Source organism: Copadichromis virginalis, linkage group LG23 (assembly GCF_057382275.1).
Source record: "Copadichromis virginalis isolate Kocher_CV1m ecotype Utaka linkage group LG23, C_Virginalis_male_GT1.1, whole genome shotgun sequence".
NCBI classification, from domain to species: Eukaryota; Metazoa; Chordata; class Actinopteri; order Cichliformes; family Cichlidae; genus Copadichromis; species Copadichromis virginalis.
The window spans coordinates 33763949-33787128 of record NC_140639.1 but is presented as its reverse complement, the minus strand read 5'-3'; the positions used below and the strand labels follow the sequence as shown (position 1 = coordinate 33787128).

General features: G+C 44.0%; 1 protein-coding gene and 1 long non-coding RNA gene across 6 annotated transcripts; both read left to right on the top strand.

Annotated features, from left to right (window-relative positions):
* Positions 1-1644: 1644 nt before the first annotated feature.
* On the top strand, positions 1645-22607 carry LOC146681439 (troponin C, skeletal muscle). Of its 5 annotated transcripts, XM_085447691.1 has the most exons (7): positions 1791-1853; positions 3506-3651; positions 16938-16992; positions 17190-17333; positions 17562-17676; positions 18202-18338; positions 22154-22607. In XM_085447691.1, exons 3-7 carry the CDS (start codon positions 16983-16985, stop codon positions 22183-22185), a joined length of 438 nt encoding a protein of 145 aa, XP_085303817.1. In that variant the 5' UTR covers positions 1791-1853; positions 3506-3651; positions 16938-16982; the 3' UTR covers positions 22186-22607. The 5 variants fall into 5 exon arrangements, with proteins under 5 accessions (XP_085303814.1, XP_085303819.1, XP_085303817.1 ...); XM_085447688.1 differs by lacking the exons at positions 1791-1853; positions 3506-3651 and adding an exon at positions 1645-1728; XM_085447693.1 differs by lacking the exon at positions 3506-3651 and having other exon boundaries at positions 1764-1802.
* On the top strand, positions 1794-6717 carry LOC146681440 (uncharacterized). The gene is made up of 3 exons (XR_014917859.1): positions 1794-1857; positions 3691-3739; positions 3818-6717. It is a non-coding gene; the product is annotated as an uncharacterized LOC146681440 (long non-coding RNA).
* Positions 22608-23180: the final 573 nt, after the last annotated feature.

The following is a 23180-nucleotide window of genomic DNA, read 5'->3' as shown; positions in this document are numbered from 1 at the left end:
GGGTTCACTCCAGCTTTGCTTTGATTATTAAAAAACTTAGAGAGGTCAGAGGTTCACCAATCTGCAAAAAACTGTGCCCAGAGCTGTGACCTGTTTTAATACACTTCAAGCTGTTTCTGGATTGTGTTCACATATGGCTTTGTCTTTGCATGACACAGCTTCATTGACTTGCATTTGTAGATAGCGTACTGAACTGTGTTCACAGACATAGATTTCTGCAAGTGTTTCTGAGTCCATGCAAGGATTTGCATGACACAGTCATTCTTGTTTTTAATACAGTCCTACCTGAAGATCATGGGCTTGCAATATTGATTTAGACCTTGTCCCTGGTGCACAGAAACTGCTCCACATTCTGTGAATCATTTGATGATATTATGTACTGTAGGTGATGAGATGTTCAAAGTTTTCCCTTATGGGTGATCTTAAACTCTTGGTTTGGAGGATATGGTGGATGGTAGGGCGCCAAGTTTCAGTTTAAGGAGAGCTTCTGTTTGAGACCCATCAGGATTTCACAGAGCTGACTTGTACAAAAGGTGAACTCAAAAAAGCAGCAAAGAAGTGGCTCATCTGTGGATCAGGCTTGTTGTGGCACTACATGTGCATGCTCATTTGGAAAGAAGAGGTTGTCTGAGTAACAGGTGTGCTCTCTTTTACATATTCCTTGAGCAAAGCCTGAGCAGTTTTTGTGCTGTGGTTGTGCCAACTGCTGTGTTGTGCCATCAGGGAGTGCTTTAGGAGTAAATGTGCACCTTTGGTCTTTGTCACACCTGACAAAGTCTTTAATGTTGTGGCAGATCAGTATTCAGTATAAGGTGGTCTGGCTGCATTATTTAGCATCAGCTGGAGGCAGCTATGACATGATGTTGTTCTCTACAAGAGGACAAAATCTCTTTTACCTTGTTGTCATTTTAAAAATTTCTCAAAGGTCTGGACAAAACCCCAGCAGCCACCGAGTGCTGTGATTGTAGCTTTATTGCTCTATCGTGAGCAAACCTTATGTGTAGCTGGAATCTGACACTCACACATCACAACTGTTTGCTGCATGTTTGCTTTGGAAGATTTTTACAGCAGAAAGGGATTTGTTTCTCCTCCTGGGATTGAAACAGCACGCAATTACACGATGGAGTCTCCCAGCAGATTTTTAGTTTAATAAGTCTGCATGAACTGTACAGCTAGTTTACTGAAACATTTAGTTGAGCTAAAGACTGGAGAGCAGTCTTTAGCTTGAGGAGGGAAAAGGAGCAGAAAGAAGGGTAGCAAAAGAAGGAGTGAAGGATCAAGATGGTGGAGGCTAAACGTGGACGAGTGATGGCATACCTCAAGCCTTATTTAGGGTGTGTTTGTCCAGAGGACTCAGCTGCTCCATGGAGAATGTCCAGGAATAGAAGGAGTTATAGAAGAAGAGATCATGGAAAGAGAAAGAAAAGAAGACAGAACGAGAAAAAGAGCTGAAAACAACACAGCTTTTTTGTTTCTCTTGGTTTGTTATCAAACCAAAGTCTTCAAACTGAGCCATGCTTTTTTTTTTCTCACCCAAGCAAGGGAAGTTTGCTTCTGGGAAGTCAGCCTCAGCTGGTGCTGTCAGTCAGGCACCAAACAGGCACTCTAATAACACTGGTGACATAAGCTGGAGAGCATGGAAGCTGAACTTGCACGATGGCCCTCTGGGGGAGACAAGGGGTGATGACTGAGAGGAGTGAGAAGAGCTTAAGATGGAAACAGGAGGTGGTGAGGATCATAACATGGAGAACAGTAGGAGGGTGATAAAGTGTTATCTACAGGAGAAGGATTAAGAAGAAAAGGTGCACAGTGTGATCAGCGCAGCTGGATTTTTTTTCCCTGACTGTATTCAGGCAGGTTTTTATCCAAGGCTATGTATGCAGCAGCTTGCACCTTTGACATGCACGTGCACAGCATTGTTTGAAGTGAATGGCAATTTTAGCATGCTAATATACTCAAAATCCTTTTTCTATGATTTTTAAATGCCATAATCAGTCAGACTGGAGAAATCTCCAGATAAACGCTGACTAGATCTTCATTTAACCTTTTTTTCATTATAAGTGTGAATGTCAACTTCCAGCAATAAATCACCAGTAATTAAATCATCCACAGTCAAGATCAGTTTCTGAACAAGATAAAAGATTATGTGCCAAATCATAGTAAGGGAGGGTGGAAATTAATAGCACAGAAAGTGTCAGGAACATACAGCTCATGAAGGTTGTTTGCCACTAATTTTATCTTTAGGTTTGATACTGACACATCAAACCTGTGTGTTTGAAGAAGTAAAAAAATGAGTCTTTGTTTTTTTTTTTAATTTTTTATGTTGTGTAAACACATGATTGAGGCAGCCAGGATAATGCTGCCTCCACACCACAGTGGTGAAGCTGTGGAGACAGTGGCACACTTTTCATAAACCCGTCGCTGAATATCAGCCGCCCAGGTTCTCCTCGAGATTAGTGTCACTATCCCTACACTCAGCTGCATGAGGAATCATCTTTCTGCATGCAATGTAGCTGTAATTCAAATAAATCCATGGAACTAAACAAACTGTAGAGATGTAGAGCTTCATATTTGCTGTAAAAACTGTGAAATCGGAGATAAATGGACTCTTTTCTTTGTATTCCAATAGGTTTTCTATGCATTCAGCATATCTATTATAGCGTTACAGAGAACTGAGCTAGTCCGCGATTAAGGTTTCTAGAAGATATGACTCTTCTTCTTTAGACAAATGACTCTTCAGCTTTGGGACGGAGGCCACTGTGGAGGATGGATGCTTTTTGTTTTGTTTTTATATATAGAAAAGGGGAATATGCAAGTATACCTCCAAATAAAATAGGATACATTTTTAAATGACACAAGCAGCGGCTTCAACCTGTGTAACTTGTGTGTTGATGTGCTTATTTATTTATTTTTTTTAGATATATAAGAATGTCTCAGCGTTAGTTGTGTGTCCCACATCATTTCATACAAACACTTCCTTTGCCCAGCATTTAGTTTGTTGGATGCGGTCACCCTACGAGCAGACTCAAACTAGCATTAATTTGCTATTATCAATAGTCTGAATGAATCTTTTGAGGTAAGATGTTTAACTTGAAACAGTGAAGTAGTAACTGCACATATATGCAAATAAAAAAAATCTTAACATAGGCTAATTCATTGCTGAAGTCTTAAATTGAGCATTTTCTTTGTTGCCTTTCAAGTGTTTTGAATCGTATTGATCATGACGAGTACCTGGAGTTTAAATTCATGAGAAAAGTGTTTAGTGATGGTAGATCAACAGCGCTGAAAGGCTAAAAGTAGACTTGAGTTTAATGAATTTACACATTGGTCATATTTTTAGACTCCTCAATTTTTCATTTTTTCATTTTTTTGGTGAACCTTTTAGAAATTATTATTACTTTGTATCAAATGAATAAATACTTTATCTCCAGATAAGAAATGTTGATCAGCAACTAGTGCTGCTCTTGTTTCCACACTAATCACATGGTTCTCTCCGTTCTTTCAGGCATAAATAGATTGCATGTGAAAAAAGTGACAGCGCCTTACTGCCCATTGGACTGACTCATCTGTTTCCAACAGCTGACTTAATTGTCTGAAGTGGAACGGAAACATGTGGATGTGCTTTTATATTGCACTGTATCTATCAGACAAGTAAGATGTTTGTCTGCCTGTGTGTTTGTGTGTAGACAGGTAGCCTAGTAAAGAACAAGGGAGCAGAGAAAAACTAAAAACACAAAAAGTAAGTACAAAACAAAAGCGATAAAAGTGTTCGTGTGATTATTCAGAAATAAAAGAAATGACCGTCATTCCCTCTTAGGCTGGAACTCCATGGAAGATCTTGCCTCACAGAGTTAGGATGATTAGGGGAAATGTGATCGATTAGCTCAAAAGTATACTGCAGAAACTTGTTTATGATCTGAAGACAGTACAAACCACAGTCACCAAAAACGCCATTTGTAACACACTATGCTGTAATGGACTGAAATCTTGCAGCATCTGTTCAAGAAACCAAAGCTAGAGGCCCGTTTGAAGTTTCCCATTGAATATCTAAAGGATTCAGAGCAAGCTGGGAGAAAGTGCTGTGGTCAAATTAAACCAAAACTGAGCTCTTTGGTATCCACTTCAGTCCACTGAGGAGTCCTGAAAGTGACCCAAAGAACACCGTCCCCAGAGTCAAGCACAGAGGTGGAAACATGCTTTGGGGCTGTTTGGCACAAGATGGCTTTGACTACACTGAGGCAGGCAAAATACTGCAGAGGCAACAAATGAGTGGCTAAAGAAGAAACACATGAGTGGCCTAGCTAGTCCATCCATCCATCATCTTCATCCGCTTTATCCGAGGCCGGGTCACGGGGGCAGCAGCCTAAGCAGAGAGGCCCAGACCTCCCTCTCCCCAGCCACCTCCTCCAGCTTAGCCGGGGGAACACCAAGGCGTTCTCAGGCCAGCTGAGAGATATAATCTCTCCAGCGTGTCCTGGGTCTGCCCCGGGGCCTCCTCCCGGTGGGACATGCCCGGAACACCTCACCCAGGAGGCGCCCAGGAGGCATCCTTGTCAGATGCCCAAACCACCTCAGCTGGCTCCTTTTGATGTGGAGCAGCAGCGGCTCTACTCTGAGCCCCTCCCAGATGGCCGAACTTCTCACCCTATCTCTAAGGGAGAGGCCAGCCACCCTTCGGAGGAATCTCATTTCTGCCGCTTGTATCCACGATCTCATTCTTTCGGTCACTACCCACAGCTCGTGACCATAGGTGAGGGTAGGGACGTAGATCGACCGGTAAATTGAGAGCTTCGCTTTTACACTCAGCTCCCTCTTCACCACGACGGACCAGTGCAGCGTCTGCATTACTGCAGCTGCAGCCCCAATCCGTCTGTCGAACTCCGGCTCCCTTCTCCCATCACTCGCGAACAAGACCCCAAGATACTTGAACTCCTCCGCTTGGGGCAGGAACTCATCCCCGACCCGGAGTGGGCACTCCACCCTTTTCCGGCTGAGAACCATGGTCTCAGATTTGGAGGTGCTGATCCTCATTCCCGCTGCTTCACACTCGGCTGCGAACCGTTCCAGTGCGAGCTGGAGGCGCTCACCCGATGAAGCCAACAGAACGACATCATCCGCAAAAAGCAGAGATGAGATTCTGAGACCACCAAAGTGAAAGCCCTCCGCCACTTGGCTGCGCCTAGAAATCCTGTCCATAAAAATTATGAACAGAACCAGTGACAAAGGGCAGCCCTGGCGGAGCCCATCACCCACCGGGAATGAGTCCAACTTATTGCCGGCAATGCGAACCAAGCTCTTGCAACGGTTGTATAGGGATTGAATGGCCCGTAGCAATGGGCCAGACACCCCATACTCCCGCAACACCTCCCACAGGACACCCCGAGGGACACGGTCGAATGCCTTCTCCAAGTCCATAAAACACATGTAGACTGGTTGGGCAAACTCCCATGCACCCTCAAGTATCCTGGAGAGGATAAGGAGCTTGTCCAGTGTTCTGCGACCAGGACGAAAACCGCATTGTTCCTCCTGTATGTTCCTCAACTAGCGGACGAACTCTCCTTTCCAGCACCCTGGCATAGACTTTCCCAGGGAGGCTGAGGAGTGTGATCCCCTTGTAGTTGGAACACACCCTCCGGTCTCCCTTCTTAAAAATGGGGACCACCACCCCAGTCTGCCAGTCCAAGGGTACTGCCCCTGATCTCCACGCAACATTGTAGAGGCGTGTCAACCAGGACAGCCCTACAACATCCAGAGCCTTCAGGAACTCGGGACGGACCTCATCAACACCAGGGGCTCTGTCACCAAGGAGTTGTTTAACTGCCTCAGTGACCTCGCCCCCGGAAATTGGCGGGTCATTCCCATCATGCCCAGACTCTGCTTCCTCCTCGGAAGACGTGTCAGTGGGATTAAGGAGGTCCTCGAAGTATTCCTTCCACCGTCTGACAATTTTCTCAGTCAACGTCAGCCAGCACTATACACAATGCAGGTAAAGCACCGCTTTCCCCTCCTGAGACGCCTGACGGTTTGCCAGAATCTCTTTGAGGCAGTCCGAAAGTCTTTTTCCATGGCCTCTCCGAACTCCTCCCACACCGGGCTTCAGCCACTGCCTGAGCCACATTCGGCTTGGCCTGTCGATACCTGTCGGCTGCCTCCGGAGTCCCACAGGCTAACCAAGCCCGATAGGACTCCTTCTTCAGCCTGGTGGCTCCCTTCACCTCTGGTGTCCACCATTTGGTTCGGAGATTACCACCACGGCAGGCACCAACCACCTTGCGGCCGCAGCTCAAAGCAGCAGCTTCGGCAATGGAGACGCTGAACATGGTCCATTCGGACTCAATGTCCCCAGTCTCCCTCGGAATGCTGTTGAAGCTCTGCCGGAGGTGTGCGTTGAATCCAACTCACCACCAGGTGGTGATCAGTTGACAGCTCAGCCCCTCTGTTTACCCGAGTGTCCAGAACATATGGCCGCAGGTCTGGTGATACGATTACAAAATCGATCATCGACCTGCGGCCTAGAGCGTACTGGTGCCACGTGCACTTATGGACACTCTTATGTTCGAACAAGGTGCTTGTTATGGCCAAACTGTGATTTGCACAGAAGTCCAATAACAAAACACCGCTCGGGTTCAGATCAAGGTTCAAGGTTCAAGGTTCAAGGTTCTTTATTATTTGTCACATGCATAGTTATACAAGTATAACACACAGTGAAATGTAGCCTGACACACGCTCCTCGACATGTGCAAAAATTGGGGGGGGGGGGGGGGGGGGTGTAGAGGAAGAACATTATATATATATATATATATATATATATATATATATATATATATATATATATATATATATATATATATAGTAGCAGCAAGCAGGTGAATTCTGTACATTAATATGAATAGATATCTGACTATTTTACAGGATAGAAAATATAAACATATTTAAAATTAAAGGAATTGAAATGTACATTGTGCCTTGGTTTAGTGTCTGGAAGAGAGTCCTGTCTCAGTCAATTATAGATGATGTGAGCGGGCGGGTGTGTGTGTTTAGGGCACGGATGGCTTGGGGATAGAAGCTCCTCTTGAGTCTCTCTGTCCTTGCCCGGAAGATGCGGAACCTTCTACCAGATTGCAGAAGTTGGAACAGTTTGTTGCCAGGATGGGACGGGTCCTTCAGTATCTGCGCTGCTCTAGTCCGGCATCTCCTGGTGTAGGTGTCCTGAAGCGGGGGGAGAGCAATCCTGCAGCAGCGTTCTGCTGTACGGATCACTCTCTGGAGAGCTTTTTGGTCCTTCACACAGCTGTTCCCGAACCATGATGTCATGTTCTGTGTGAGGATGCTCTCCACAGCGCCTGTATAGAAAATCCTGAGGATCTTTGGAGAGACCCTGAACTTCCTCAGTTGTCGTAGGTGATACAGGCGCTGCCTAGCCTTTTTGGTCTGGACCTGAATGTGGGCAGCCCATGTCAGGTCTGAGGAGATGTGGACACCAAGATACTTGAAGGACTGCACCCTCTCCACTGGAGCTCCATTGATGATGATGGGCTTGTAGTCTCTGTGCTGACCCCTTCTGAAGTCCACCACCAGCTCCTTGGTCTTGCTGACGTTCAGCTGGAGGTGGTTGTCCTGGCACCACGATGCCAGATTCTTCACTTCATCCATGTAGGCCGCCTCATCGTTGTTGGAGATGGCACCCAACACCACTGTGTCGTCAGCAAACTTCACAATGGTGTTGGAGCCATGGGTGGCCACACAGTCTGAAGTGTAGAGGGAGTAGAGCAGTGGCGAGAGGACACATCCCTGAGGTGCTCCTGTGTTGATGGTGATGCTGTTGGAGAAGCACCTGCCCACCCTCACCACCTGAGTTCTGCCAGTGAGGAAGTCCAACACCCATGCACACAGACGGCTGTTAAGTCCCAGATCCCTCAGCTTTGTGAACAGTCTGCAGGGCACTATTGTGTTAAACGCTGAACTGTAATCAACAAACAGCATTCGCACATAGTTACCCTGTTTCTTGTCCACGTGGCTGAGAGTGGTGTGTAGGATGTGGGCGATGGCATCCTCTGTGGATCTGTTGGATCTGTAGGCGAACTGCAGCGGATCTGTGGTGTCTGGGATGGAGGAGGAGATGATGTTCTTCAGCAGCCTCTCAAACACCTTCATTACTACCGAGGTCAGTGCAACTGGCCGGTAATCGTTCAGGGATGAGGGTTTGCTGTTCTTGGGCACAGGGATGATGGTGGATCTTTTGAAGCATGTGGGGACCACAGACTTCGCCAGGGACTCGTTGAAGATGTAAGTGAACACACCTGCTAGCTGGTCAGCACAGCAGCGCAGCAGACGGCCGGTGATGCTGTCTGGCCCCGCCGCTTTCCTTGTGTTCACTCTCCTCAGTGCCGCTCGGACGTCATGCTCCGCGATGCTGGTCACCGGTCTCTCGCTGATGACGTCACTGTCCTCGGTAGTTAGGCGGTAGATAGCATTAGCCGCCTGGCTAACCTCGAAACGGGCGTAGAACCGATTCAGCTCGTTGGTGAATGCAGAGTTGGCGTTGATCGGCGCAGTGTCCCTGGCTTTGTAGTCCGTAATGGTGCGTAGTCCGTGCCACATACTCCGTGTGTCGCCCTGGTGGAAGCGGGACTCCACACGTTCCCGGTACCTGCGTTTGGCATCTCTCACCGCGCGCCGCACGCCGTATGAGGCCGCTTTGTAGGCGCTCATATCGCCAGTGGCGAGACCCGCGTTGTAGGAGGCGGTCCTGGCGTTTACTGCAGTGCGGATCGATCTGTCCATCCACGGTTTCTGGTTTGGGAATGTGGTGACTCTCGCAGTGGGGATAATCTCCTCCGCTAGCATATTGACGAAGCATACTGCTACTTCCGTAAACTCGTTGATGTCGACTGCGCATGCTCTGAACATGTCCCAGTCTACGACGTTGAGTGCGTCCTGTAGCGTAGCTTCTGATTGGGCAGTCCACCGTTTTACTTCCTTCGTGGTCACGTCTTCCCTCCGTATGCTATGAGGAAGATGGCATTGTGGTCAGACTTCCCAAAAGCCGGGTGTGAGACAGCTTTGTAGCCCTGCTTGTATGGCGTGTAGCAGTGATCCAAAATCCGATCCCCTCTCGTTGGACACGAGACATGCTGGTAAAAGTTTGGCATGACTTGTCTGAGGTTCGCTTTGTTAAAGTCTCCTGCTACAATGAGGGCTGCGCTCGGGTCCTTGTTTTGAAGCGAGCTCAGCACATCATGTAATTCGGACAAAGCCATACCTGTGTCCGCTTGGGGTGGGATGTAGATCAGAGAGGCCGTTCCTCCCAATCACGCCCCTCCAGGTCTTGCTGTCGTTACCCACGTGAGCATTGAAGTCTCCCAGCAGGACAACAGAGTCTCCAGGTGGAGCACCTTCCAGCCCCCCCCCACTCTAAGAAGGCTGGGTACTCTGAACTGCCACTCGGCGCATAAGCGTAGATGACAGTCAGGACCCTAAGGCGCGGGGAACAAACCCTCTCATTCACCGGGAAAAACCCCAACGTACCGGCAGCAAGCCGAGGGGATATTAGAATACCCACCCCAGCCCGCCGCCTCTCACCAGGGGCAACTCCGGACTGAGACAGAGTCCAGCCCCTCTCCAGGAGACTGGTTCCAGAGCCCAAGCTATGCGTCGAGGTGAGCCCGACTATATCTAGCCGGTACCTCTCAACCTCACGCACTAACTCAGGCTCCTTCCCCACCAGAGAGGTGACACGGGCGCGTCACTGCAACTCCCCCTGGCTTCTGCTCCGCGGCTGCTGAGTGAGCCCTCATCTGGGACTCTCCTCAGCTCTTTCTGGGACAGTGGCGCGGCTGCCCCTCTGTTGGTCTTCCTTGGTCTCTTGTGTTCTGGGGGCCTCTGGATGTCTGGAGTTTTGATCTCCTCCATACCTGCTTCATGCCCTGGAGGACGGGGCTGTGGCCCCCCCACACCCTCTAGCAGATCATTGCATGAAGGAACCTTTAAAAAAAAACCAAAAAAAAAAACCAAGCGCGTCCATGCTCACAGGTGTACACACGGGTGATCACACCCACAAACTACACCCTTTTTGGCTCCTACCTCAAAGCACACTGTGTTCTGTTGATCTTATGTGCTGCACAATAATGTTTAATATTTAGTATTTACTGTCATATTCCCATATATCATTGTGATGTTGTTTATTCTATTACTCTTGTTCTCTTCTGCTTGTTTTCTTTTTTCTTTCTCAGCAGGTGATCCAGGTGATTGATATTAGAGATGGACCGATCCGATATTACGTATCGGTATCGGTCCGATACTGACCTAAATTACTGGATCGGATATCGGAGAAAAATAAAAAATGTAATCCGATCCATTAAATATCACGAAAGCACCTCACAAAACTTGCAACACGCCGTAACTCACCTCAGAACGTTAGCACGTCGGAGCAGTATGCATCACGTGATAGAGCGGCTGTGGCATGCGGGACCTGTCGGTGGTCTGGATAGCATTTGGAGCTTCGCTAGCAACCCGGCATTTCATCTCCGACAAAGTTATCCCGAGAGATGTAAAGCAAGTGTGTAAGTCCATCTCTGAATGTTTGTAAAGCATTCCTGCGTTAAGCTTAACAAGCGACTGCCTCTCCTGCTGCTACTTCAATCATGAAACTGCTAATGATCAGCTGATCGGCTTTTCTGTGGCGAGTCCGTGTCTCTAGTTTGCTTTTGGCCCACTTTGCACCAGAAAGAGGAAACCAGCGGCTGAACAACAGCAGCACGTTTAAGCTTGATCAGCTATTGTTAGAATGTATTTAATATTACTTTCTACTCCAGGATCTTTTTCTACGTAGCTGATGCTGGTAACTGTGCAGGGGCAGATCTAGCAAAGTTAACCAGGGGGGCCGATAGGACATTAACAGGGAAAAGGGGGCACAAAGACATACTTTTCTTTCTTATTCTCATTTAAATGTCTAGCTTTTAATAAATAATTATCTGACACCCAAAGTTTTAATTTGATGTAAAATGAATAGAAGTCAATTACTGTATATAGTAACTATTAAGTCTAATATATATACCCTAGTAAGCTATAGTACTTTTTCCTTTTGGAAGGTACCATCTGTGCAGTCTGCAATTTTGTTGAAGAAAGATGTTGAATCTATTTAATATTTCTTGAAAAATAATTGATTTCTGTGCATTTTTTTTCACACTGCATCAAATTAAGGTTGATTACGTCGATTAAGCATCATGAGGTGGAGCGTGAGGGGTGGTTCCCTATTTTTTATTTATTTATTTTTGTTGTTGCTGGGAGTTGGAACCCTATTAGTTAGGTTGCTTAATATTTATGCTAAGTACTCTTTAAAATACCAGAATAGGGAGGATGGTGTAGGTTTAAGTTTATTAGATTGATCAGTATTGCTGAACTATGAAATATTTTTTTTGCATACAGGTATAACAGAATAGCTTTAGTGTAGTTGTTGTTTTAAACTTGAGTATGAACTTATACAAAATGCAGCAAGATATTAAAAAACACTATATCGGATTCATATCGGTATCGGCAGATATCCAAATTTATGATATCGGTATCGGTATCGGACATAAAAAAAGTGGTATCGTGCCATCTCTAATTGATATATGCATTTTATTTATTTATTTATTTATTTATTTTTTCTGCTCATTCTGTTGGTTTTTGTTTTTTGCCCTTCTCCCCCGTCCCTTTTCTCAGCTGTTTCTCTTTCCCTCTTTCTTTCTCCCCTTCTTTCCCCAGTCAAGTCTGTCCCGTATTCAGTAAGTGAAAATAAAATAAACAATAAAAGGTGAATCAAATGGACCATTACAGCAAGGCTGGGATGGTCAATTTGGTAAAGTAAATCCGTTGGGCATCTTTCTTTGCCTTTAGACAACAATTCTGATGGCAAAAGAGCCAAACGGGACAGGCAAAAAAAAAAAGGAAAAAAAGAAAAAAGAAAAAGAAAAAAAATAATATTTAACTATTAATCACAGTTTTGCTAAATAAAAGGATCTGGCTTGCATCAGTCACATGATCACATTTCACCAATGATCGCCCTTGACGGCAGAACGCGCTGGTTACGAGGCGGGAACGAGCTCACAAAGAGCACGCGCATTTTTAGCGGTCCGGAGCTGTAGGAGAAACACAAGTTAACTCAGAGACACAGACTGATGCGACACAACCAGTAAGTAGGTGTACTATGGGCAGAAATCTGTGCCATCAGAAGCTGAATTTGAATAAGTTCAATTTGAATTTGAATGGCTCAGATTGAATCTGAAGAAAAGAGAAAAAAAGAAAAAAAAAAGAAAAAAAGAATACCCACCCCAGCCCGCCGCCTCTCACCAGGGGCAACTCCAGACTGAGACAGAGTCCAGCCCCTCTCCAGGAGACTGGTCTCAGAGCCCAAGCCATGCGTAGAGGTGAGCCCGACTATATCTAGCCGGTACCTCTCAACCTCACGCACTAACTCAGGCTCCTTCCCCACCAGAGAGGTGACATTCCATATCCCTATTGCCAGTCTTGGCAGCCGGGGATCAGTCCGCCAGGGCCTCCGCTCCTGGCCGCCACCCGGCACAATGCACCCGACCCCTATGGCGCCTCCTGTGGGTGGTGGGCCTGCGGGAGGATGGGCCCATGTCTCCTCTTCGGGCTGTGCCCGGCCGGGCCCCATGGACTAAGGCCCAGCCACCAGACGCTCCCTCCCAGGTCCTGGCTCCAGGGCGGGGCCCCAGTCACCCTATCCCGGGCAGGGTAAACTGTTCCCTCGATGTTCTCTTCATAAGGGTCTTCTGAATCGCTCTTTGTCTGGTCCCTCACCCAGCACCAATTTGCCATGGGAGACCCTACCAGGGGGCTAAAGCCCCCAGACAACATAGCCCCTGGGATCCCTGGAACACACAAACCGCTCCACCACGATAAGGTAGCGATTCACGGAGAGGGCCTAGTTAGTTAATAGAGCTGAAGCTTCAAGTTATCAAGTAGCAGCCAAGAAACCAAAAGGTGAGTTTAGAGAGTTTCTGTAAAAACAGAGTGAGTCATAAACCCTCCTGAGATGTGTGCAGACCTGGTGACCAAGTACAAGAAACATCTGACAGCTGTGCTTGCCAAAAAAGGCATTCTCCACTCATACTAAAATACAGGGTGGGCCATTTATATGGATACACCGTAATAACATGGGAATGGTTGGTGATATTAAAGTCCAGTTTGTGGCACATTAGTATATGTGAGGGGGCAAACTCCTCAAGATGCGTGGTGACCATGGTGGCAATTTAGAAGTCGGCCATCTTGGATACAACTTTTGTTTTTTCAATAGGAAGAGGGCCATGTGACACATCAAACTTATTGGTAATGTCACAAGAAAAACAAAGGTGTGCTTGGTTTCAACGTAACTTTATTCTTTCATAAGTTATTTACACGTTTCTCTGTGTTCACAGCCATTGACATGTCGAAGAGGTTAACACGTGAGGACCGGATCAAAATCGTGTTGATATCTGGTGAATGCAGTAACCGGGTCATTGCAGCAGATTTCAATGACAATCCAACACAATGGGCAGCACATTGAACACATTTTATAAGTGGTCAGAAACTTGTAGATAACTCATGAAATAGGCCCTCTTCCTATTGAAAAAACAAAAGTTGTATCCAAGATGGCCGACTTCTAAATCGCCACCATGGTCACCGCCCATCTTGAGGAGTTTGCCCCCTCACATATACTAATGTGCCACAAACAGGACTTTAATATCACCAACCATTCCCATGTTATTACGGTGTATCCATATAAATGGCCCACCCTGTACTTATTTCACTCATTGACAAGCAAATCAATTTATGACTTATGTCAACGCTTCAGTGTGTTTTTTTGGCAGATATTCTGCCTCTCAACTACCATAAATACTTGAAACTATTCATTTCTTACAAGCGAGCAAACTTAAAAGAATTGTTTCCTTCACTGTGTGTAGATGTACTGTCAAGTAGCCTCTGTTGCTAATTTCTGGTTATTAGTGTCAGTGGGATTCTGAATGAGTTTCTGTGGAAATTTCACTTTGACTTTGGCTCGATCAAGCCTTTTACTGACATGGTAATTAGAGGTTTGCTTTTCTGTTGAGGTAATGAGAAACCACTAGCTAAAATTGTTAAGACGGGGAACAGTTGTGTGAGGTGACAGGTCTTTCTGCACAGCTCTTATGTTTCAGATGTCATAGGTGCAAGGGCAAGTCAGCAGCCCTGAGGACAGGGAGGAGGGCAGATAGATGGGTTAACGGACACTGCGGAAGGGGCAGAGAATCTATGCATGCAGGGAGGTGTTAATCCGTGAGTGCATGTATGTGTGTGTGATGTGCGCGAGCGTGCACGCGCTCTGGTCCATGTGAAATCAAGTGTCGTTCTGCACTGAGATGCCCAGTTGATCCTCTGTCAAAATAACCTTCAGCTGCCTGATGCCTGCACAGTGTTTTCTTTTTTTTCAATAAATGTCAGTGAGCTTGTCTGTTATCTAAATATGGGGGATTGGACACTGTGCCACACAAGGGGATGTCCATCAGGAGATTGTAAGGGCGCACAAACTAAAACCAAATTTGATTGGCCGGCTCTTGTCCGAGGAGGGGGTCTCTGGCCCAATCCTGATCATTTTTAGTAAAATGCTGGTGGGATGAGAGGGTACTTATGGAGTAGAGTAAAGTCACAGAGTTACCTGAACTGCATAGAAAGGAGACCTTCTTTCCCAGCTGTGTGTTGTTTGTACTGGTGTGTGTTGTTCTCCACAGTCCGCCACCATGGTAAGAAACCAAAAACGGAGGAGGGGGTAAAGGACGAGAAGGAGGATTTAGGTTTATGATGCATCCTGAGGATTTGATTTGGTTTTCAAGGGATGAGAAGAAAAGGCAGATGACGCAGGATGGAGATAAATACCTGAAGCAAACTGGCTGTGCTCATCCAGCAAGTCCTCATCCGCATCATAACTGGATTTTATAAATCATCCTGGAATTCCTTAAATATTTGGAAATGTCATGCGGGGCACACACCTGATAGACAACACACACACAAATCTAGTTTGTCTGACTAGTAACTTGTTGCTGTGAACTGCTGTAACTCCTCATTGCTGTTTGCTTACAGGCTCACACTGCTTTTGTGTTCCATCACTTTGTAACTAAACCCGCTACGATTGATATTTAGATTGGAGGGAGTGGTACTAAAGATAGATGTACACAGCTGAGTAAAGTGAGAAGACAAGCTGCCTTTTCTTAGTGTCCTAATTTAGGAAATTCACCTTGAGAAAATCCCTGTCAAATCCTCTCCCAAGTCTCACCTTAAAAATAGCTTTAAAGGAAAGGGGGTGGGTTTCCTTCCATATGTCGCAACATTATCAACATTTTGTCAAGGAAAACAGGAAAAATTCGTTTTAGTTTTATTTTCTTATCTTTGCTATGCTAAGCTCTGCAAGATTCTGTTTACTAAACTGCTTAGGATCACAATTATGTTAAAATATTAATTGAAATCTAAAAAAATCCACATTTACAAAACTTTAAAAAAGCCAAATCTGGCTCAAATTATTCCTCTTAGAAATGCTGTATAATCCACACCAGTGTTATGATCTCTTTAGAGTAAAATTCTGAATACAAATTGAGAAATTTAAAGGTGGATGGTTTAACAAAGTCTGAGTGTGCATAAAAACTAAACTATTTTCTTCCTCTTGGGAAATGTTGGTCAGATGCTTTTAAATTTGTTCAGCTTTGTTTTTATTCACTGTTTTGTTTCCACTTGGCATTTGGTTAGTTTTGATAATAGCTTGGTTCATGATTTTAAAATACATCCATTCACAGTATTAACACTGTAGAATAGTTACACTGTAGTGAGCATCACTGTGAGCTATAACTGTCTTGTTTTCACACGTCACATGGATTTGAAAGATGTTAAAATGTTTTTTTGCCCAACAAATGTACAAATAAACAAGCAAACAACAAAAAAGAAAAAATGAAAAAAAATATTATTAATTGGACGATAATGGTAGTGCAGTGGTAAGACCAGAATTATTCAGTTGCCCACATATCTCCTAAAACAGCAGGCAACAGCTTGTTGTGTTAGTAAATGCCTACAATCATTGCCGGTCGCTAACTGATGCCTAAAATTTTCAAGTTTAACTTTGCATTCTCCAGAAATGGGGAAATAGGAAGTCATTTTTCTTGCTTTTAATAAGCCATTTGCAGTTACAACTACTGACTGCCCCGAAAACTGAAAAAAGTTATTAATCTGCTCTGTGAATGCAGCTGAAGGCCAATTATCCAATTACCGCAAATTGTACTCCAGCTAATTGTTTAACTATATGCAGTTCTCTTTGATTTCCCAACTCTGGACATCATTCTGCTCTTTATTTTGTTATTATGTATTACTAAATGCCATTGAATTTCTTGGAAGGACTGATTTCCATTCATTTCAATGAGCAGCGCGATGAGCAGAGATACAGACTAACTGTGATTCAGTGTTCAGTCAAATAAAAATGAAAACTTAAAGTAGCAAAATGCTTAAAGACCAAAACTTGATGATGCCTTTAAAAGTCATCATACAGCTCTAGTCTTATGTTCTAAATAATATTACAGAACATTAATCTATAGAACATGAACTGTAGCAAATGACATGGGAGAGAGGGGGGAGGGTTAAATACACTTCAGAAGGGAGAAGTAGTTTATTTCTTAAGAAACCTTTTGTGATGCTAATGTGTTGGTCCTAGACATGTGAACAAAAGAGAACACTATATAGCTTTTCACCACTGTGATGTTATTACAGGACATAATGGCGGTCTCCCACTGTGACAAGTGAAGGGAAAAAGCTCATTTATCCCCTTCCCAATAGCCACTCCTTACAGCTTGTTCTAGTTATGATTTGATATCACTTATAGCATCCACTTGCCTGACTACAGATGCATTTCCACCTTTTTTTCATTTTTCTTTTTAAAGCCCACTGATGCCCAAAGTGACGCCCGGTCCTTCCTGACTGAGGAGATGATTGCAGGTCTGTATTTTTTTTTTCTACATGAAGAAATGAGTGATAACCTTAAGTTGAGTTCCAGCAGTGATTTTCAAGTAGACTTTTTACAGTCTGTATTGTGGATGAAAATTAATGGGAAATTAATGATTTCAGCTTTGCTTAGACAGTAAAGCAACCAAAAAAAAAAAGCCTAAATTTGAACTTTTCCTTCTCTAACCCAGAGTTCAAGGCTGCCTTCGACATGTTTGACACAGATGGAGGCGGTGACATCAGCACCAAAGAGTTGGGCACTGTAATGAGGATGTTGGGCCAGAACCCATCAAGGGAGGAGCTGGATGCCATCATAGAGGAGGTCGATGAGGATGGTGAGATCATGGTTGGATGAAAATGTCTAAAAGTCTATGTCCAGCTGTTGTCACGAGATTCCTTGTCATGAGTGAACTGAGCATTATGTGCATCCCTTCATCAAAAATTTAAGACCAGTTGGTGAACTGGAGATAATCACTTGATAAGTAAACAAGACATTTCAAACTGATTCCTACCCGGTAAATGTAAAACAGTAATCTTCCCATATTCATCTTTTCTGTCTTCAGGCAGCGGTACCATCGACTTCGAGGAGTTCTTGGTCATGATGGTCCAACAGTTAAAGGAGGACCAGGCAGGAAAGAGCGAAGAAGAGCTTTCAGAATGCTTCCGTATTTTTGACAAGTACGACACTAAACGTCATCACAAAACTTAATACAGTTAATAAAGTTTTCAAACATTTATGTGAAAAGCAATTTAGAATTGATAAAATAACTAGTGTGTCAAATAACTAGAGAGACAGATGAGAATTATGAGCACCTGTTGCTCACTTTTGTGTTCAAAGATTTAGTCTTTCTCATGGGATTTGTATCAACTTACACATCTTTATATTTGAAAATAACAAGTTATTGCAGTAATGAAATACCTTATGTCATACTTTAGATATCAGAGCCTTTAATGTTGTGACTGACTATAGTCCCATAGCCTGTTTACCTGACTTTTTAGCCCTTAAACAACGTTTACATTAAAATAAAAACTCAAAAGTATTGTCAGACGTAAAAAAGCTCAAAGACATAATTGTTTGAACACAGATACAAGAATAAGCGAAAAGGACAGACTTTAGCTTTTGCGTCGATGTAAATTGGCAGGAAGAAAGGAGATTGAGTTTGAACTTGATATAAATATATATATATATATTTAAATCTACAGGAATGGAGATGGTTTTGTTGATCGTGAGGAATTTGGGGAAATTCTTCATATGACTGGAGAACCAGTGACAGAGGAAGATATCGATGAGATGTTTGGGGAATCTGACACAAACAAAGATGGAAAGATTGATTTTGATGGTAAGATTAAGCCTCTATTTACAGGTACAGTCAGTCAGTATTACAGTTATATAAAAGAAAAAAGAATATTGTTCTCATAAAAATACATTGATTAATGTGTAATTATATTTTCCAACAAACTGAGCTCATAAAAGAGTTTATTCGCTAAGAGTCCGAGTCCAACAATGACTCGGACCACTTCAAACAAAGTTTGACTAACGCCAACTAACAGCATCAAAAACAGCAGCGCAGCAACAGTTCAGGATATCGCCAACAAAAGTGAGCCAGGACAAAAGTGAGCTTCACTGACTCCCCGACTTGTATCAGACTCCCGTCAGATCAAATAGATGTGGACACATTTTGGCAGCTGAGGTAAACAGCAGGCTGACAGACTACTCACACTACAAATAACGGCAGCCAGAGTTGTTTGTCCTACAGTGGATACTGTAACTGAGTAGTTGGCTCTTGGCTCTTTCAAAGGAAGAGTACCCAGCCACTGGTACAGATATGTGGACGACACCTGGGTCAAAATCAAGACACAAGAAGTGGAATCCTTCACTGCGCACATTAATGCTGTGGATAAAAACATCAAGTTCACCAGGGAAGACACAAAGGACAACTGTTTGCCTTTCCTGGACTGCGCTGTGCACATCGAAGAGAATGGCAACCTCAACATCGAAGTTTACCGGAAGCCCACACACACGGACCAGTACCTCCTCTTTGACTCCCATCACCCTTTGGAACACAAACTTGGAGTAATTAGGACCCTACACCACCGGGCAGAACATGTTCCCTCTAAGCCTGAAGGAAAAAAGAAGGAACACCCACATGTAAAGGAAGCACTCAAAAGGTGCGGCTATCCTAAATGGGCGTTCTTAAAGTCAGCAAAGAGGCACAGAAAAGAAGATCAGACACCAGCGAGGGAGGATAAGAAGGACAGACGCAACAACATTGTCATCCCCTATGTAGCCGGTGTATCAGAAAAACTCAGGAGAGTTTTCTCCAAGCACGACATCCCGGTGCATTTCAGACCCAGCAACACGCTCAGACAAAAACTGGTTCACCCGAAAGACAAAACGCCAAAACACAGACTTAACAATGTGGTGTATGCTGTACAGTGCAGCGAGGAATGCCCAGACCTCTACATTGGAGAGACCAAACAGCCACTTCACAAGCGCATGGCACAACACAGAAGAGCCACCTCCACAGGACAAGACTCAGCAGTCCATCTGCATCTTAGGATAAAGGACACTCTTTCGAGGATGCCAATGTTCACATTTTGGACAGAGAGGACAGATGGTTTGAAAGAGGAGTGAAAGAAGCCATCTATGTCCACTGTGAGCGACCATCTTTGAACAGAGGCGGGGGTTTACGACACCAACTCTCTGCCATCTATAATCCAGTTTTGAGATCCCTTCCCAGACGCCTTAACGCCCACTCACATCCTGGGCCATCTGACCTCAGGAATTCGCATGATAAGGTGGGGCCAGGTTTCACAATGAGCTCACTCGAAACCCTGGCTGATTGGGACCCACACCCAGTTTCACACCTTGGCTCAGGCGATTAGAGGATCATCAGGGGGTCCTTTTGTCCCTCTGTGGGGGGTTACTCCCACTAGGTTTATATCTGGGACTCTCCACCATTTGACCTTAGAACTGAAGAAGCTTCTCGGATGAGAGGTGAAACGTCTTCAAGCAACTTAAAGAAGTCCAGACGCTTTTCTTTGCAAGCTCCTTTGACTAAAGAGAGGATACAATACAGTACAATACCTGTCGTCCCAGTATTACGTTGCAGTTTGAACACTCAAGAGAATCCTTGTAACATAATATTAGAAACATCAGGTTCCACATAGTTCAAGTATGGTTCCCACACCTTAAAGAATTGATCTGTTTTTGAGTGCAGTACACATGTAAGATATTCCAGTTGCACTAGATCCAACACTACTCTTTGCCAACCTTTAATAGTTGGTACTTTTTCATAAATCCATTGGAGTAGTATATTCTTCCGTGCCGCATAGGTGAGAACACAGTACAATCTCCTATTATTCTTGGATATTAATTGCCGGCTGGGGAGGCCCAGTATGAGAGACAGAGGGTCCATCTCCAATTCACAACTGAAAATCTTCTCCATTTCAGATAACACATTGACACTAACACTTTTAATAAAGCATGAGGACGTGTTCGGCACCTAGACTCAACGAGGGTGAGGGTGACACAGCTATCACTGTGTCAGCACTGCCATCAAAACAGCTATGCCTCTGAGTTCAAGCCTTAACAAAACCACTAAGTTTTAGCTAAATTCATCACCCACACAGTAGTCATGAACAAGGGCTTGCAACCTCTACAATCAAAATTGCTTAGAAAACAAAAAAAAATCTAAATCTGCACCAGTCTGCATTAGATTATGATTGCTGTTTGGCAATTTAACGGCATTTCCTTGTGCGTTTTTAATAATGCTGTCTTTTTAAAAAATATAATAAGAAGAAATGTATTTATTTCAGTTTGGGAGATTTTTTTTGTTACAGCAATTGATACAATTATAAAAATAACAACAAGAAGAATTTAATATGCAATACATTTATAAATATAAAATAATACATTATCTGGGAGACGGCCTTCTTATATCTGTGATGCAGACCTGAATCAGGTTAGCAAGTTAGAGAAGGTGCTCTGCTAGCTGTCCAATAACTGGTGCAGAGGGTGGACCTCATGATGGATGACAGTTTGCTCCGTGATCTCTCCACCACAACTTCAAATGTGTCCAGCTTGCAGCAAATGTTATCATGTTTATTATTAATATTGTTAAGAATATTAAAAATATGAATGAACCAGTTTCAGTTGTAATTCTGGCTCAATTGCAGTTTGACATGAAGCACACGAGTAAACCAGCAGCACTGGAGGTGGAGCAAAAAAAAAAATGTACATATTGTTACATTTAGATTTAGATCTATCACTGAGGGGGTCTCAAGACATGCTTGTTATGTGTATACATCCATGCTAACCATGGCTAGTTAATAAAATAAGATGATAAAGCAACAGAATCAGAATACTTCATTAATGCCAGAGGAAATGATGTAATGTAACAGGTGACAGATGAAGGCTACGACGCACATGTTAATGAATAAAATATGAAACTTTTTCTTAATTCAGTGTATTAGCTACATGCTTTTATATATATATATATATATATATACATATATGAGAAAAATGAAATTGCATAAATAAATTAGCATACCTAGCATAGAAACACACTCTGACCCCCGATAGTAATCGGGGGTCAGAGTGCAGGGTCAACCAAACATTTAAAATTCTAATTCATTCTTGTCTTATACCTTGCTGTGTCATCGAGATCCTTATTTGTATCATTTTAATTTTAAACATTTCGTTTAAAATATATATTTTAAATATTGGGGTGGCTGTAGCTCAGGAGGTAGACCATCTACTAATCAGAAGATTGGTGGTTTGATCCCTGGCTGCTCCAGTCTGCATGCCAAATGTCCTTGGACAAGATACTAACCCCAGCTTGCTCTCCAACACATCTATTAGAGTGAGAATGTGTGTGAACGTTAGGTAGAACGTACATAAGCATAGAAAGAAATGTTCTTATACAAATGGGGGAATGAGGCATGCTGTATGTTGTGTAAAGGGCTTTGAGTGCTCTCAGAGAGTAGAAAAGCACCTTATAAGGATCAGTCCCTTTACGTATGGATAGGGTTTCTAGCTCCCCAGACAATAAATATAAAAATCTCATTTCTCATGTACAGGGTTTATCTACACTGTGTGATGGGTTTGACAGGCCGGCCGATTGACTCATTTGGCCTCTGATTCTGTCTCTAGAATTTCTGAAGATGATGGAGAACGTCCAGTAAAGACACCAGCTCTACATTCCTTGGTGATCCGTCCTCAGCGAGAAACTGAAGCACGTGTGTGATGGAAATCTGCTCAGAGCAAGCTCTAAATTCTAGGAGCCCGTCCACAAATATGTATAGGATAACTTTCTGAGATTTCAAAATGGATTCAAGACAAACACTGCAACCGACCACGTTTCCCCTTCTCACATGAAACCTGGGAACTTGTTGAGGATGTCTATAAATATCCATCCAAACCTTTTAAGACGAAGGCTCTCTTCCCCGGGTGCCTCCTTATGCCCACTACCCAGCTGTCCCCTTTGGCAGCTGCTGTTGCTCCAGAAATGCTACACCGCCACGCTGGCCCCGCCCTCCACTATCGCACGTCGCATATCTTCTCAACCCTAATCTTTACTTTCTAAATAAACCAACTTCTTCTCCCACTTTTTGGTCATCCTTGTAAATAATTCTGCTGTGCATGTCCAACATGTCTTATATTGTTCGATTTTTGTCTCTTGTGGCCTTTCTGGGACTTTCACATTACCTTTATCTGAATGGCCACATGATTCTCAGACACATGAACCTAGTTAGAGAGATCATTCAGATGACACACCATGCACTCTACAGCCTCCCTAGATTTGACTAAATCTTACTTCTCCAGTCCCAGATTCAAACTAGCCCCCATGCAAACTATAGTTGTATAGATGGTAACTAATATGCTCCTTGTCTTTTTAAACAAAAAAGAAGTCTCATATTTGACAAAATATCTGTTTCAAATAAACCTCTTCCGATTTAGTCTTCTCCTAAGCATGTAGCCTGTTCATGAAGTAGTCTTCCAGCACAGAAGTCAATAACCCTCAGATTATAGCCCCAAGTATAAGATGCAAACCCAAGAATCAAAGGCTTGAGCTGGACATTCACAGAGCGGATGAGTTAAATCTCCCCCTGCAACGTGCAGCTCTCCCTCTGGAGTATATAGTCTGCAAGCCCCCACCACCACCACCTCTCAAAAGCAC

Bases quoted from the DNA above. Each gene is read 5' to 3' on its own strand.
- LOC146681439 (XM_085447688.1), top strand. From the start codon at position 1,657: ATGGCCCTCTGGGGGAGACAAGGGGTGATGACTGAGAGGAGTGAGAAG. The intron at 1,729-16,937 runs GTGAGGATCATA...TTCTTTTTAAAG, and splicing joins TAAGATGGAAACAGGAGGTG to CCCACTGATGCCCAAAGTGA. The intron at 16,993-17,189 runs GTCTGTATTTTT...TCTCTAACCCAG, and splicing joins GACTGAGGAGATGATTGCAG to AGTTCAAGGCTGCCTTCGAC.